Source organism: Acomys minous (genome assembly GCF_964271855.1).
Source record: "Acomys minous genome assembly, chromosome: 13".
Taxonomy (NCBI): Eukaryota; Metazoa; Chordata; class Mammalia; order Rodentia; family Muridae; genus Acomys; species Acomys minous.
This window is the reverse complement of record NC_140495.1, coordinates 44,992,117-45,008,359: the sequence shown is the minus strand read 5'-3', so window position 1 is coordinate 45,008,359 and position 16,243 is coordinate 44,992,117. Positions and strand designations below refer to the sequence as shown.

The following is a 16,243-nucleotide window of genomic DNA, read 5'->3' as shown; positions in this document are numbered from 1 at the left end:
CATTCTCCTGAAAACAAACTCCCTAATTCCTTCCATGGGAAACACCTCCGATGCTTTAACAAGTGCCCTGAACTCTAGCTCTTAAAGGTTCCACACCTCCCAGCATCACCCCACTGAGGACCAGGCTTCCAACATAGGACCCTCAAACCACACCCAAAGCATACCAGGAAAGGGAGGGAGAAGAGAGGAAAGTTAAAAAAAAAAAAAAAGACTGTTAATCACATTTCAAGATTTATTTATTTATTTATTTATTTATTCATTTATTTATTTGTTTTTGAGACAAAGTCTCATGTAGTCCAGGCTGGCCTCTCTAAAAGTAACATTTATTCTCCTGGACTCAATTGATGTCTGGGAGGCTTACTGCCTCCTTCTGATAGCCTAGGCCTAGTCCTGGAAGCTTCTAGCCTCTGTACATTCTAACCTAGATCTAGAATGTTTTCACCCTTGAGACTTACTGCTTAATAAGCTCACCCTTATTTGTTTTTTTTCTGGGCTCTGGGCTGGCTGGTTCAATTCAGCTGTTCTGGCTCAAACGCTTCTCCCAGCTGACTTTTTTAATCTGGCTTCTCTCTCAGCCCAGAATTGCTCTGCTTGGCCTCAAACTAACTCAGCAGTCTGCTCTAATCTTCTGGCTTCTTCTCATTTTCTGACTTGTTCCATCTTCACCTGAGTTCTTTCTCTGCAACCCATCTCTCTATTACTATGCTGGTAAAATTGCCTCTTGGGTGGCTTCCCTTTCCTCTCTCTTCTGAGAGTTGGGTGTGTCCTATTCTGTCAAATCTTCTCTGGTTCCTCACCTTTTCTGCCACTCAATTAGACATTACTTTCAAACATGGGTGCTTCCTGCTATAAACTTTACCTTAGTTTGGGAGTAAAGGCATGTACCACCAGGCCTGGACCTAAGCTTTTCTTTACCTGATACTTACTCTATACAAGGTTAGCCTTGAACTCAGATCTGTTTGCCTCTGCCTCCTGTATAAAAGGCGTGTTTGTATTCCAGCCGGACCACACACACCTGGAAGATCTTTGGATGTGATCTCTTGCCAGCTGGATCACGTAGACCTAGCCCTGTTCTGAATTAACATTCCTCCTCCACTTCCCCTTCAGTGTGAGCTAAAATTGTACAATAGAATTTTACAGTAGAAATAATTATCAATCCCACAATCTTAACAGTCTGAATGTCCTTATGAAGATGCACTCAGCTGTCGATGCGCTGACCCTTCAGCATCAGTCCATTTCAGCACCAAGGTTTTGCAATCTGCCAGTCTGGCCTTCCTCGGCTGGCTTGTTAAGCTGTCTCCGTGCAGGGGGATCTGCCTTCTGCGTCAGCTGCATGGCTATCTTTCTGTAACTCTTCCTTGAGTCTTGACTTTTACTTGGAAGTGCCCCTCTCTCTCTCTCTCCTCTCTCTCTCTCTCTCTCTCTCTCTCTCTCTCTCTCTCTCTCTCTCTCTCTCTCCCTGAGACAGGGTTTCTCTGTGTGGCCTTGGCTGTCCTGGACTCACTCTGTAGACCAAGCTGACCTCAAACTCATAGAGATCCACCTGCCTCTGCCTCCCTGAGTTCTGGGTTTAAAGGCATGCTTGTATTTGTTAGCATCAAACAGACCTAGAAGATCTTTGGATGTGATCTGTCACCAGCCGGATCATATAGACCTAGAAAGTCTTCAGATTTGATTTCTTGCCAGAACATCTATGTATTGTTTTAAAAATATTATACGTATTATCAATATTATCGGTAGACTCGGCTAGCAATCAATCAGGACACAGACACTTGTTATGTTTTAAGATAGCTTTAGTTAACCTGGGGCAGGGCAGATATCAGTCCTCTAAATTGCCTCCCATAGTGGGGCAGGCATGGGATCCCTGCCTCAATCCCATGCCATCTGCTTCTAATAACTTTTATCAAGCTGCTTCCCATCCATAATCCCATATACTTGCTCATGTTCTTCATCTGGGCCGGATTCTCCATCCACACCAGCCATGTGCTTCTCCTCCAGCTAACCCATGGCGGCCTTCCTCTCTTCCCTTCAGGTCTCCTCCTCCTGGCAGTCCCTCTTCTTCCCAGAATTCCTCTCTCTCTCTAAGCCCCACCTATCTCCTCTGCCCTGCCCAGGTGGGATGGCTTTTTATTAAGCAAAAAGTAGGTCACAGACAGAAGGCAGTAATTAACATCAAAATACATCAGCCCATCCGCCAACAGCCATGTTCTGAATTAACAGTCCTCTGCAGGCCTCCAACTGGCTACATAGCTGAGAATGACACCAAACTTCTGATCTTCTTGTCTCTACCTCTTTTTTGTTTGTTTTTTAAGACAGAGTTTCTCGGGCTGGAGAGATGGCTCAGCGATTAAGAGCACTGGCTGCTCTTCCAGAGGTCCTGAGTTCAATTCCCAGCACTCACATGGTGGCTCACAGCCATCTATAATGTGATCTGATACCCTCCTCTGGCCTGCAGGTGCACATGCAGGCAGAGCTCTGTATACATAATAATAAATAAATAAATCTTTAAAAAAAAAAAAAAAAGACAGTTTCTCTGTCTGGATGACCTGTACTCACTTTATAGACTAGGCTGGCCTTGAACTCACAAAGATCTGCTTGCCTCTGCCTCCCGAGTGCTGGGACTAAAGGTGTGTGCCACCATGTCCAGCTTTGTCTCTACTTCTTCTTCTTCTTCTTTTTTTTTTAATGAAAAAAATCCAAGAGCACAAATCCACTTTTATTATTTACTTTTCATTAGTTTAAATCCGAGAAGGGTACAGCATCACACGGATTCCGTGTCCAGTGGCCTTCGCAGGAAGGTTGCTTCGGAATTTGGCATGAACCATGCCACTGTTTCCATGGGCCCGAGTTACTTTTCCCCAGATCACCCTGGTTTTGTTTGGTTCACCTCCAGGAGTCACTGTGTTGTTTTTTGCTTTAAACACATAAGCACGTCTCATGCCTAAGTGGAATTCAGTTTCATCCTGGGCATAAACACCTTCAATTTTAAGGAGGGCTGTGTGCTCTCTTTGGTTCCGGAGACCTCGTTTGTAGCCAGCAAAAATGGCCTTGCACCACAGCCTTCCAGACATAGTTGCATTTTAGAAGTCCTGTTCCCAGCAGGCCTCCACAGGTGCCAAGATGGTGGAAAGACTGTCTCTACCTCTTACGTGCTGGCATTGCAAGTGTGCACCATGTGTGGCTCTTGTAATGCTGGGATCGAACCAGGCAAGCATTCTACTAACTGAGCCATGGGAGCCAAAGGTGTCTGCACAACTCATTCTTTTAGTTTTTGCCTTTGGGTTTTTTTGTTTGGTTGGCTGGTTTTTTGTTTTGTTTTGTTTTGTTTTTCGAGACAGGGTTTCTCTGTGTAGCCTTGGCTGTCCTAGACTCCCTTTATAGACCAGGCTGGCCTTGAACTCACAGTGATCTGCCTGCCTCTGCCTCCCAAGTGCTGGGATTAAAGGAGTGCGCCACCACTGCCCAGCTTTTTTTTTTTTTTTGAGACAGGGCCTCACTGTGTAGCCCAGCCTAACTTCCAACTCATAGTGTTTCTCCTGCCTCAGTTTCCCAAGTGCCACAATTACAATCACAGGCCACCCCACCAAATTCCACCAACTCTTTATGGTGCCACTGCCTCTTCTAGCAGGATCTCCATGGTTCAGGCAGGGCAATAGATAACAGTTGACCCCAAAATCCCCCTCTCCCCATTTCTGTCAGCAGGTGCTTCAGGCTAGCAGATAGCGTGTGCTATTTTGGGACTAGGCAGCTGCTTTAAACACTTGGAGCCCCAGCCCCTTTCTGCTCCTCCTGCTTCCCACTAGAATGTTCGCTAATCTTTCTAGACTATATTTGTGTGTGTGTGTGGTGTGTGCCTGTGTGTGTATGGGCCTTTGCCCAAGTGCTCCTCTGTGAAGGTCTATGTTTCCATGTTGGGGGTTTCCTCTATTGCTTTCTACTAGAGAGCCCCCACCCTCACCCCACAAGATTCACTGTCACTGTGCACTGCCACATGTGGGGTTTCATGTCAGCGCTGGGAGCCAAGCTCAGGTCCCTGTGCTTGCACATCAGGGTACGCTATTTTACTGAGCATCTCCCTGCAACCCCAACGGCCTTCAAATATCTCAGTTTTTAGAATTATATTTATTTATTATTTACTTGGGCAGGGGCGTCTGCATTGTAGCATAGGTGCGAAGTCAGAGGAGAATTTTCCGGAATAAGTTTTCTCCTTTCACCATATGGGTCTGGAGATCAAATTCAGTCAGGCTTGGCGGCAAATTCATTCACCTCCTGAGCCATCTCTGCCCATAAATTTATGCTAGAATAATCCCCCACCCCCACCCCGAGGGGCAGATATTTCAAATGCCCTAAAGCTCTATAGGCCCAGGATCACTTTCTCTGGTGCAGACTCCAAGCCTTACTCACGTAGGTTCTTCTCTCAGGCTGGTCTTCCCATTGCATCCCCAAAGATCACAGCCTTAAAGTCATCCCACATGCCATCCCAGGCCTTGCCAGTCTTACAAGTGTGCACCCTGACGTCTGTGTCAGATGCCTTTCCCTGTCTTGCTGTGGTGCTTTGAATAGGAATGGCCTCCTTAGACTCCTGTGTCTGAATGCTTGGTCCATAGGGACCAAATTAAATGATTTCCTTAGTTACCTTGGTCACAGTGTCTCTTCACAGCAGTGAAACCCTAACTAAGACACAATGTAACAAATATGTCAAACTTCTACACTGGGTAAGTTCCTCCAGGGAACTTACCGTCTCTTATGAGTGGCTGTCTTAGTTAGGGTTTCTATGGCTGTAAAGAGACACAGTGACCACAGCAACTCTTATAAAGGAAAACATGTAGTCGAAGCTGGCTTACAATTCAGAGGTTTAGTCCATTATCCTATCGTGATGGCGGGCAGCATGGCGGAGGGCACGCAGCCGCGGTGCTGGAGAGGGAGCTGAGAGCGCTACATCTTGATCTCAGGCAGCAAGAAGAAAATACCCCACTGGGCGTGGCTAGAGCATCTGAGACCTCAAAGCCCGCCCCTAGTGATACCCTCCCTCCAATAAAGCCACATCTACTCCAACAAGGCCACACTTCCTTTTTTAAAGATTAAAAAATACTTTATTTTATTTTATGTGAATTGGTATTTTGCCTGCATGTATGTGTCTGTGAGGGTGTCAGATCTTGGAGTTACAGACAGTTGTGAGCTGCCATGTGAGTGCTGGGAATTGAACAGGAGTCCTCTGGAAAAGTATTCAATGCTCTTAACCACTGAGCCATCGCTCCAGTGCCCCATGGCCACATCTCCTAATTGTGCCACTCTCCATGAACCAAAGCATTCAAACACACAAGTTTATGGGAGCCATACCTATTCAAACCACCACACACCGAAACATCAAAAAAGTTAATTTTTTAAAAAATTTCTCTGAGATAGGGTCTTACTTTCAGGCTCTCTTGGAACTATGTAGATTAGGCTGGCTTGGAACTCACAGAGCTCTGTTTGCCTGTGTCTTCTTAGTGCTGGGATTAAAGGCATGTGCCAGCATACTTGGCCAATAAAAGTCTATATATTTCGGGGTTTGTTTGTTTGTTTGTTTTTTGCTTTGTTTTTGTTTTTTGAGACAGGGTTTCTCTGTGTAACAGTCCTGGCTATCCTGAAGTCACTTTTGCAGATCAGGCTGACCTCAAACTCACAGGGATCCCCCTGCCTCTGCTTCCCGAGTGCTGGGATTAAAGGCGTGCACTATTTCTTACTGGCACTTTTTTGGTAGCTAGCATAAGACCTCACTTTTCTACCTTATGGAAGATAAAAGTATTTACTTTTCTTGTCTAAAAAGCAGGAAAGTTAAAATGTTTGCCTTCCTCTTCCAGGATGCAGTGTGCTGTGTTAGTTTGCCAAGTGGTAAAACCCACCCACACTGCAAATCCAGACTTGCCCATGTAAATCTGCATTTTTATCTTGCCCAAGTGGTATTCCATTCTAGCCTTTTTAACGCTATGAAATATTGACATATTTTCATTTCCCACAGAATATATTATTCGTTACTCTCTTATTGAACAAAATCCTATTTTCATCTGCGGAGATGTGGCCCCAATTCCTCACTCCTGGTAGGATTTACGTAAGGCCAGCAGGAGAGCAGCTGCTTCCTTTGTGCCTGCCTTAGCCTGGAATCTCATAATCTGTTTGAAAGCAGGGCATTATGGAAAATCTGGCTGGGCTGCTCCATTTAACTATTTAGAGCGGGGAGAACCATTTGGTTATAAAGTCTTTATCCAACGGTGCCTTCTGAAGCTAAGAACCCTCCCCCTCACACTTGGGGTGACAGAGCACCATGGATCTGCAGAGTGGGACTCTGCAAGTTCGATTCTGAGCGTGTCATCTCTCTCAGTGCCATCTGCTACTAGTCTTGCTGTGGTCCCCAGCTGAGAATATAGACTTCTGGTATTTTCCTCATGTCCAACCACGCTGCTTTAAACGTCTGCTTGTCACTTCTGACTTAATCACGAAGTTATTAGAATCAGCCGTTTTAGGAATTTTAATCTTTACACGGAAGAGAACGAAGGGCTGGAGAACAGGCCAAGACTTTCCTGCAATTCAGAGAAAGGGTTCGTGCCAAGGTCCTTATCCTCGTGATCTGCATATGTGACCTACATGGTGGGAAATTCATTGCATATGTGGTTAAGTCGAGAGGTTTGGGGTTTTTTTTGGGGGGGTGGCATAGATGCAATGATTTATACCCTTCGTGGACAGAGGCAGAGGGAGAGTTGATACACTGAAAAGAACAAGGCGATGCGACCACAGATGGAGCGATTCTACTCATGTGGCCAAAAGCCAGGGAGTGCTGGCTGCTGTCAGAAACCCAGTGAGACAAGGCACGCGGGTTCTTGTGAGCTCTGCTGAAGCTGTCTCTATCAGTGAGGCTGAGCTTCCAGGCTACAGACCGTGAGTGCTTGCTTACATTTCTTCTGAATTCAGCCACCAAACTGTGGTCAGCCACAAGCAACTAAAACAGTAGCTTCTCCCTGACATGTTTCTATCTTTGCTGCTTTCCTTTCTTAGCCTGTATATTTTTAAAATCCCATTTTATCCTTCATAATGTTTTCTCTAAGAAAACAACTTTGCATGCTCTTTTCAAATTCCTTAGATGTTGGATTTTTGAACTAATTTAACATTTAGCAGCCATCTATTTGTGGCCCTGGAATGTTTAGGCTCTATAGCAGACACAAAGCAAATGCATGCAGCCTGTCGGCCCGCCCTTCAGTTTTAATAACGCTCATACCCTCTGTATGATAAAACGCAAAGATAAGAGCCAAAGTCTGGACAGCCTGGAGTAGTCAAGACGGATGGAAAAGCTGTGAGGGGCCTGGGATTCCAGGGTGCGGTGAGGCGGGGCGGGGCAGCCTTGAATGAACAAGCAGACCTTGTTGGAAGAGACACTTGAACAAAGACTTCAGAAGTCATCATCTTTTCTGAATTCCCTCCCCATTTTCATTTCTTTCTGCCTTGTGCAAGTAACCTAGATTCTTCTCATCCGGTGCTGTGGACTGAGGCTAGAGGTAATGAATCCCGGGCAAGTTTCCCACCACTGAGCCACACTGCCAGCTTCTTTTACGTTGAGGCAAAGCCTTGCTAAGCCACCCAGGCCAGGCTGAAACGTGGGATCCTCCTGCCCTTCTCTCCCCTCCTGGGTGGCTGGGTGATAGGTGTGTGCCGCCAAGCCCCACAGGACTTCTCCTGAAACATTTCAGAAACATACAAATTGCATCACGGGGTGTCTCTGCAACCTTATATTCCCAGAGAAAAAGCTTTTCTAACAATTTAAAGTATATTTTTCAGGCTAACACCACACACACACACACACACACACACACACACACACACACACAGAGTGATGTATTCAGGTAATCCTTACGGGAACAAAAGCACTCTGCACACATTCTTTCCCTACCTGCTGTGAAGTCAGAAGAAAGGGGCATTTTAAGATAATTCATCCTTGGCAGCACACACACACACACACATTTCCCTAATCACATTCTGATCACATGCTTCAGAAAAAAATCACACCTTTTTTTTTTTTTTTAAACCACATAATGACTGTGATGAGGGAAGAAGAGAAAGGGAGGTGAGGTTGGGGAGGGCGAGAGGGAGAAGATGGGGAGGGTTCGGAGAGATGGCTGAGCTGTTGGTTAAGAGCACTTACCGCTCTTGCAAAAGTCCTGCGTCTAGTTTCCAGAACCCACATCTGGCAACTCACAACTGCCTGTAACTCAGGCTCCGTGGGATTGGACGCCCTCTTCTGGATTCTTTGGGCACTGCACTCATGTACATTCTTCGTGCACATACTTATACACATAAGTAAAAACAAAAAATTAAGTATTAATTAATTAAAAGTTAGACTCAGAGTCTAAGGGTGTAGCTCAGTTATCATGTGACGTGTGTATGGTCCTGGGTTTAATCCTCAGCATGGCAAAGTTAATCTCACATCTGTTATCCCAGGACTCATAGGCTGAGGTAGGAGACTCTATATGAGTTCAAGGCCAGCCTGGCCTATAGAGGGATTGCCTGTATAAAGAAAAATAAAAGTAAAGCTCATCAAGTAAAAATAAGCACAAATTAGAGTAGGGTACAGCAGTAGCAGATGAAGTCAGGGATAGGAAAGGTTTTTCCCTACTATTTTAAAGTCTTGGACTAGGTCAGTAAAAGTGAATTCCCAAGCCGGGTGTATGGTGGCACACACCTTCAATCCCAGCACTTGGGAGGCAGAGGCAGGTGGATTGCTGTGAGTTCCAGCCCAGCCTGGTCTACAAAGCAAGTCGAGGATAGCCAAGGATACACGGAGAAATTCTGTCTCAAAATAAATAAAAGTTTCTGTGAAAAATTTATCCATGTATTCGCATAGCTGTCAATTTTTTTCCCTCAAATTTAATTTCTAAAGGCTGGCCTCCTTAGGCGTTCCAGGTGTGTGGTGTATATTCATACATGTAAGTCAAAAATTCATGCATGTACAATCAAAATAAAAGTTCAAACCTCCTTTAATCTCAGCACTAGGGAGGCAGAGACAGGCAGATCACTGTGACTTCGAGACCAGCCTGGTTTACAAATCGAGTCTAGATTTGTGCCCAAGGCTACACAGAGAAACCCTGTCTCAAAAAATCAAAAAACCAAAACCAAAAACAAAAAAGAAAAAGATTTTTTTTCAAACCTCTAATGAATAACATAGCTAGACAGAAGATTTGTGGTTTGGGTGGCATCTTGTATTGTTTCCCTTTGCTTGGTTTTTCTTGCTATTTTAAGCCCAAGATTATAATCTATTCCTGCATTCAAATTTTGCTTTTCTGTGAAGTAGTTGATAATGGGGGATGCTGACGTAGCTTAACCTGGACAGAGCCTTCCTTTGCCTGAGGCCCTGGACTGATCCTCAATACTCACCCAAGGCAGCAGCCATGTAAATTCATAGGTTCCCACATTTGAAAGCCGGATTTACCCACACTTCAAATCATAATTAACATAAAGTGTCACACCCTTTAAAGGTAAGGGACTGTCCTGAACAGTCATTTCCTGGTAAGTAAGGAAATAAATTATAGTCAAGACATTAAAAACCTCAGTGGACTCTTTAGGGGGAAATTTCCCTTTTCATGGTGCCTAAGGAAAGCGGTTTCCTTAAAATGTAGCAGTTGTCATTGAATCAACAAATGTAGTGGTACACGCCCGTAATCCCAGCTCTTGAGGCTGGAGGATCACAAAGTCCAGGTCAGCCAGAGCTACGTAAGGACAGGCTAGCTTAAAACAAGACAGACAAAACCTGCCACAGAAGCAACAGTGAAACCAACAACGATCACTTCTTCCAGCCTCAGAGAGCGCCTCCCTGTCCTCCTACTTCTTGAGAAGCAGTGACAAGATGATCAGTTGAGCCCAGGAGTTCAGGGCCAGCCTCGGCAACAGAGGGAGGCCTTCTTGCTTTGAACGGCAGTCAGGTGTCCAGCAGAAAATTCATTTCTGTAGTGTTTGTCAATCTTTTAAAAAATACTGTCAGCCAGCCATGGTGGCACACGCCTGTAATCCCAGCACTCGGTGAGGCAGAGGCAGGCGGATCTCTGCGAGTTTGAGGCCAGCCTGGTCTGCAAAGTGAGTCCAAGACAGCCAATTAAAAAAAAAAGCTGTTGTTTCTAACTGTGAGAAAGATGGCTACATTTTGTTTTAGGGGTTATAAAGAGATTGCTTCATGTTTCTCCACAGGGTTACACAAACATTTAGCTTAAGAAACATTGGTTAAAGGATGGGGGAGGCCTGTTCCTCAGTGCCCTCACTTGGCTGCTGACAGAGCTCTTTAGGGTACCATCACCATCTTGTGGCCTTTTGCCACATTACTGTTAAGACTTCAAAGCTTTTGTAATTGAGGCCTGAAGCCAGTCTCCTCCTAGTGTGTCCTGTGTTGTGAGAGAGGAAATATACAGAGCCAGCCAAGCAGGCACAGCACCCTCTGCTGAGATGGCATCTTAGTGTTTATGCAGGATTCTAAAATAACAAGTTAAGTAAGAAAATATACCACACATATTTTTTTGTTTTGTTTTGTTTGGTTGGTTTTTGAGACAGGGTTTCTCTGTGTAGCCTTGGCTCTCCTGGACTTGTTTTGTAGACCAGGCTGACCTCGAACTCACGGCGATCCACCTGCCTCTGCCTCCTGAGTGCTGGGATTGAAGGAGTGTGCCAACACACTGGGCTGTACCAGCAGATTTAATCCGAGTAGTGTCACCGTAAGGAGAACGTTTCTGTTTTGTCTTTGGGCTGTCTATTATATTTATTTTTTTGTTTTTTGTTTTTTGTGTTTTTTTTGAGACAGGGTTGTGTAGCTCTGGCTCCTGAAGCTTGTTCTGCAGACCAGGCTAGCCTCGAACTCAGAGATCTGTCTCCGAGTGCTAAGAACAAAGGCATCCATCACTAGAGTTCAAGGCCAGCCTGGTCTACAGAGCCCACAATAGAGAAACAGAGAAACCTATCTCAAGACTGGCGTAGTAGCGCACGCCTGTAATCCCAGCACTCAGGGAGGCAGAGGCAGGCAGATCGCTGTGAGTTTGAGGCTAGCCTGCTCTACAAAGTGAGTCCAGGGCAGCCAAGGCTACACAGAGAAACCCTGTCTTGAAAAACCCAGAAAAGAAAGAAAGGAAGGAAGGAAAGATGAAAGGATGAAAGGAAGGAACCCTGTCTTGGAAAAAATAAAAGAAAAAGAAAAAAGAAGCTCTACCTTCTTTTAATCACTGAGCCATCTTTCCAGTCCCGCTCCCGGCCCCGCCCCTTCCCGCCACCCCACTATCTCATTAGGCGCTTTAAAGAAGTTCTTCCATCTCCTGATTTCTCCCATCTCTATTGTCCTCTGGTCTCTCCTTCCCGGTACAGCCTTCGTCATTGTCACCGGCTCTCCTCTCGGCAGGCCCCGCCTCCTTTGCAGGTTCCTCCCGCTCTCTGCCTCGCCGCCCGCCTCCCGCTAGTGCGGCGCCTGACCTCATCCTGCCTGCTGGCGGAGGTCTTTCCAGGACACAGCTCCCTGGTAACCTTCTGCGGGCAGGAAATAACTAAACCCTGCCTCCTCCCAAGCCCCTCCGCGCTGGGGGGGAAAGCTCCCAACGGAAAAAGGTCCACCTTATTTCTCTCGTAAGAAATGCTTTCTGATTTAATAACTTTCTTCTGCTTGATGTTTGTTTTTCTCTCTTTTTCTCCACATAGATAGACATTTTCTTAGGAAGCGTACCCGAACATTTTCCACATTCATCTTGACTTGCCCAAACTCATTTGCATAGGGGATTTACCAGGGCTTTGAGTCGAATCTCCAAAAAACCCAGCTGCTAGGAGGAAATGGAGGTTAAAGAGAAAACGGTTGTCATTATTTTGGAAAACAGCTTAAACTTAATTTGGGGAAGTGTATTTTCAATCTAAATACCCAGAAAACTCTATCATATGGAAATTAGCTTCAAGGCCAGGCGTGGTGGCCTACACAGAGAAACCCTGTCTCAAAAAAACAAAAATAAAAAAGAAAGAAATTAGCTTCACATCCAAATAAATTTTATAATGCCTAGTACGTGTACACACACACACACACACACACACACACACACACACACACACAGGCCCTAGCTGTCCTGGACTCGCTTTGTAGACCAGGCTAGCCTCGAACTCCAGAAATCCACCTGCCTCTGCCTCCCGAGTGCTGGGGTTAAAGGCGTGGGCCACCACACCCAGCCACACACAGAATTATATGAAGCAACTAACTAATGTGATCCCCAGTTTATACTTGATTGTTCATTTCCCACTCCAATTACAAAACCAATTGTCAGAATCCTCTATGCCACACGTCAGTTTTCTTTCTATTGCTGTAATAAAACACTGACCAAAAGCAATTTGGGAAGGAAAGAGTTTATTTCACCTTACAGTTTACATTCCATCTTGAAGGGAAATCAGGACAGGACCACAGAGGCAAGCTGCTCCCTGGATGGCTCAGCTTGATTTTATTTTATTTTTTTATTTTTTATTTTTTATTTTTTATTTTTGGTTTTTCGAGACAAGGTTTCTCTGCATAGCCTTGGCTGTCCTGGACTCGCTTTGTAGATGAGGCTGGCCTCGAACTCACAGCGATCCACCTGCCTCTGCCTCCCGAGTGCTGGGATTAAAGACGTGCGCCACCACACCCGGCTGATTTTATTTATTTTTAAAACTTTATTAGGATTGTTATTCTGACATCGTGCTGGGGATGGAATTTAGCCCAAGGTCACTTCTTCTTTTTTTTTTTTCTAAATAGTTTTTATTTTTAAGTGTGTCTGTGTTTGGGTGTGGCATGTGAGTGCAGGCGCCCACAGAGGCCAAAGGCCTGAGATCTCCCTGGATTTGGAGTTATATGCAGATGGTTGTAAGCACCCTGGTGTGGGTGCTGGGAACTGAGCTCAGATTTTCTGAAAAAGCAGTCAACACTCTTAACTTCTGAGCTCTATGTCCAGCCTCACTCATAAGGTCATTCCTTTAGGGCCAGCTCCAAGACAGAAAGAGACCAGAAGATTTGCTTCCATGGCCTGCTTTAGGGAAGAGAAATTCTCATGTCTATGCCTTGTCTTGGGAGTGAGGAGTCAAGAATCATTTTGCAGTGCCTATCCAGAGCCTTTTTTCTGTCCCCCCCTCCCCCCAAGACAGGGTTTCTTTGTTGTAGCCTTGGTTGTCCTGGACTCGATTTGTAGAGCCGACTGGCCTCGAACTCACAGAGATCTGCCTGCCTCTGCTTTCTGAGTGCTAGGATTAAAGGCGTGCGCCACCACACCTGTCCCCACCCCCCCTTTAAAAAAAAAGACTTATTTATAATGTATACAGTATTCTGCCTGCATGACCTCTGCAGGCCAGAAGAAGACACCAGATCACATTATAGATGGTTGTGAGCCACCATGTGGTTGCTGGCAATTGAACTCAGGACCTCCGGGCTCTTAACCTCTGAGCCATCTCTCCAGCTTGAATTTTTATATGACCCAGAACAACCTGCCCAGGAGTGGCACTGCCCAAAGTGCAACAGGCTCTCCCACATCAATCATTAATCAAGAAAATTCCCCACAGACTTACCTACAGGCATATTCTTACTTGTGGGGTATGCTTGTTGCCCCCCTGCCCCCCTCCCCCCAATCTCTCTCTCTGGGTTTTTTTGGTTTTGTTTGTTTTGTTTTGGAGACAAAGTTTCTCTGTGTAGCCTTGGCTGTCCTGGAATAGCTTTGTAGACAGAGTGGCCTCAAACTCATGAAGATCCACCTGTTTCTACCTCCCGGAGTCCTGGGATTATAGGCATGGATGGTAAGAAAGAAATCAGCTGGGAAGTGGTGACGCACACCTTTAATCCAAGCATTTGGGAAGCAGAGGCAGGCCAGATGACTAGCTTATGTCAAGCTGACAAACAAAACCCTAACCAGCATGCCAAATTAGTAGGAAAAACATAACACCGTCTGTCCTACTAGATTTTAAAAAACGTCCTTGCTTATTCTGATATATCCCCATTGTAGTAATATCTAGAAAACAGAACAAAATAAAATCTTTGCACCCAGAGCTAATTAAGCACCATCGGCATTTAGTATCTTTTTTGTATTTCTAAATTTCACTTTAATTTTAGGGGATACTTTATACAAAATCCAGAGGGTGTTAAAATGGCTGTAATGGAGCAGGAGAGATGGCTCAGGAGTTAGGAGCGTGTACTGTACTGTGAGGACATGGTGTTGAGTCCTATATCCATTGTTAAGTGGCTCATGACTTCAGTTCCAGGGGATCTGATGCCCTCTACTGGCTTCTGCTGCTACCTATAGAGACAAGCAGGCACACACATAGACAGGGAAAGGCAGAGACAAGCGGGCACACACACAGACAGGGAAAGGCAGAGACAAGCGGGCACACACATAGATAGGGAAAGGCAGAGACAAGCGGGCACACACACAGACAGGGAAAGGCAGAGACAAGCGGGCACACACACAGACAGGGAAAGGCAGAGACAAGCGGGCACACACACAGACAGGGAAAGGCAGAGACAAGCGGGCACACACACAGACAGGGAAAGGCAGAGACAAGCAGGCACACACACAGACAGGGAAAGGCAGAGACAAGCGGGCACACACACAGACAGGGAAAGGCAGAGACAAGCGGGCACACACACAGACAGGGAAAGGCAGAGACAAGCAGGCACACACACAGACAGGGAAAGGAGAGACAAGCAGGCACACACACAGACAGGGAAAGGAGAGACAAGCAGGCACACACACAGACAGGGAAAGGCAGAGACAAGCGGGCACACACACAGACAGGGAAAGGCAGAGACTAGCGGGCACACACACAGACAGGGAAAGGAGAGACAAGCAGGCACACACACAGACAGGGAAAGGCAGAGACAAGCGGGCACACACACAGACAGGGAAAGGAGAGACAAGCAGGCACACACACAGACAGGGAAAGGCAGAGACTAGCGGGCACACACACAGACAGGGAAAGGAGAGACAAGCAGGCACACACACAGACAGGGAAAGGCAGAGACAAGCGGGCACACACACAGACAGGGAAAGGCAGAGACAAGCGGGCACACACACAGACAGGGAAAGGCAGAGACAAGCGGGCACACAGACAGGGAAAGGCAGAGACAAGCGGGCACACACATAGACAAAGATAGTGAATCTTTAAAAGACCGTAGTGAAGAATAGTCTCTCTCCCGTCCCTGTCCTCAGGGTCCTCTCTTAGTAGGCAGCCACTGCTTCCAGCTTCTACCAATGGACCCCTCTGGAGACAGTTGGTCAATTTTGTGCTATACACAGAGGTCTGGGTTTTGTTGTTGCTCTTTTGAGACAGGGTCTCACTATCCCTGGCTGTCCTGGAACTCACTCTGTAGACCATGCTGTCCTTGAACTCACAGAGATTCACCTGCCTCTACCACTGCCTCTCAAGTGCTGGGATCAAAGGTGTGTCCCATTGTGCCTGGATCACAGAGTTGTAAGGGTAGCTTTGTAAAGGAGAGATAAACCCGTTTTTGTGTTGATCCCAAGTGTGGGGTGGGGAACAGACTTGTGAGAGAGCAGGATGTTTTCCCACTTAGAAGTCTTGTGGGGGAGCTCTGGGTGTTGCCAGCTGAAAACATCCTAGTACAGACTGAGAGGATATATAAACAAGAGGCTGGGGAGAGGATTTGGGATTGTTTTGGCTGTCCATCAACACTTCTAGAGACGCTCCTAGAGAGAACTGCTCCAGGGAAGGCTTCAAGGCTTGGTGCTCCGGCTGAGGCTCTGGGCTTGGCTGCTGTTCCAGGTTCCAGCAGAAACCTTGGTTGAATTGCAGATTTGCTGAGATCCTGCTGACTACCTCGGGAGAATCGTTCCTCGGAACTGATGTCCTTAAGGTTTCATTATTGTTTTCTTTAATCTCCTTTTCCTATTGTTTGGGTTAGTCGGGTTGTACGTGAGGTACGCTCTGTTAGTGAGTTCATAATAACGTGTGATTGTTAAGAAAATTGAGCCAACACAGTTTTATATGTATGCTATTCAAAAATTTCTTCCTTAACCATATATCTTTTTAAAATATATTTCATTTATTCATATTACATCTCAATTGTTATCCCATCCCTTGTATCCTCCCATTCCTCCTTCCCTCCCATTTTCCCCTTATTCCCCTCCCCTATGACTGTGACTGAGGGGTCCTCCTCCTCCTGTATATGCTCATAGGGTATCAAGTCTCTTCTTGGTAGCCTGCTATCCTTCCTCTGAGTGCTATCAGGCCT

The 16,243-nt window shown here is 46.0% G+C and overlaps 1 protein-coding gene across 1 annotated transcript; it reads right to left on the bottom strand.

Annotated features, from left to right (window-relative positions):
* Positions 1-2,697: 2,697 nt before the first annotated feature.
* LOC311580561 (large ribosomal subunit protein eL33-like) lies at positions 2,698-3,114 on the bottom strand. The gene has a single exon (XM_084752208.1). It carries the CDS (start codon positions 3,069-3,071, stop codon positions 2,739-2,741), a length of 333 nt encoding a protein of 110 aa, XP_084608334.1. The 5' UTR covers positions 3,072-3,114; the 3' UTR covers positions 2,698-2,738.
* Positions 3,115-16,243: the final 13,129 nt, after the last annotated feature.

Excerpts from the sequence above, each read along its gene's own strand:
- LOC311580561 (XM_084752208.1), bottom strand. The coding sequence starts at position 3,071 with ATGTCTGGAAGGCTGTGGTGCAAGGCCATTTTTGCTGGCTACAAACGA.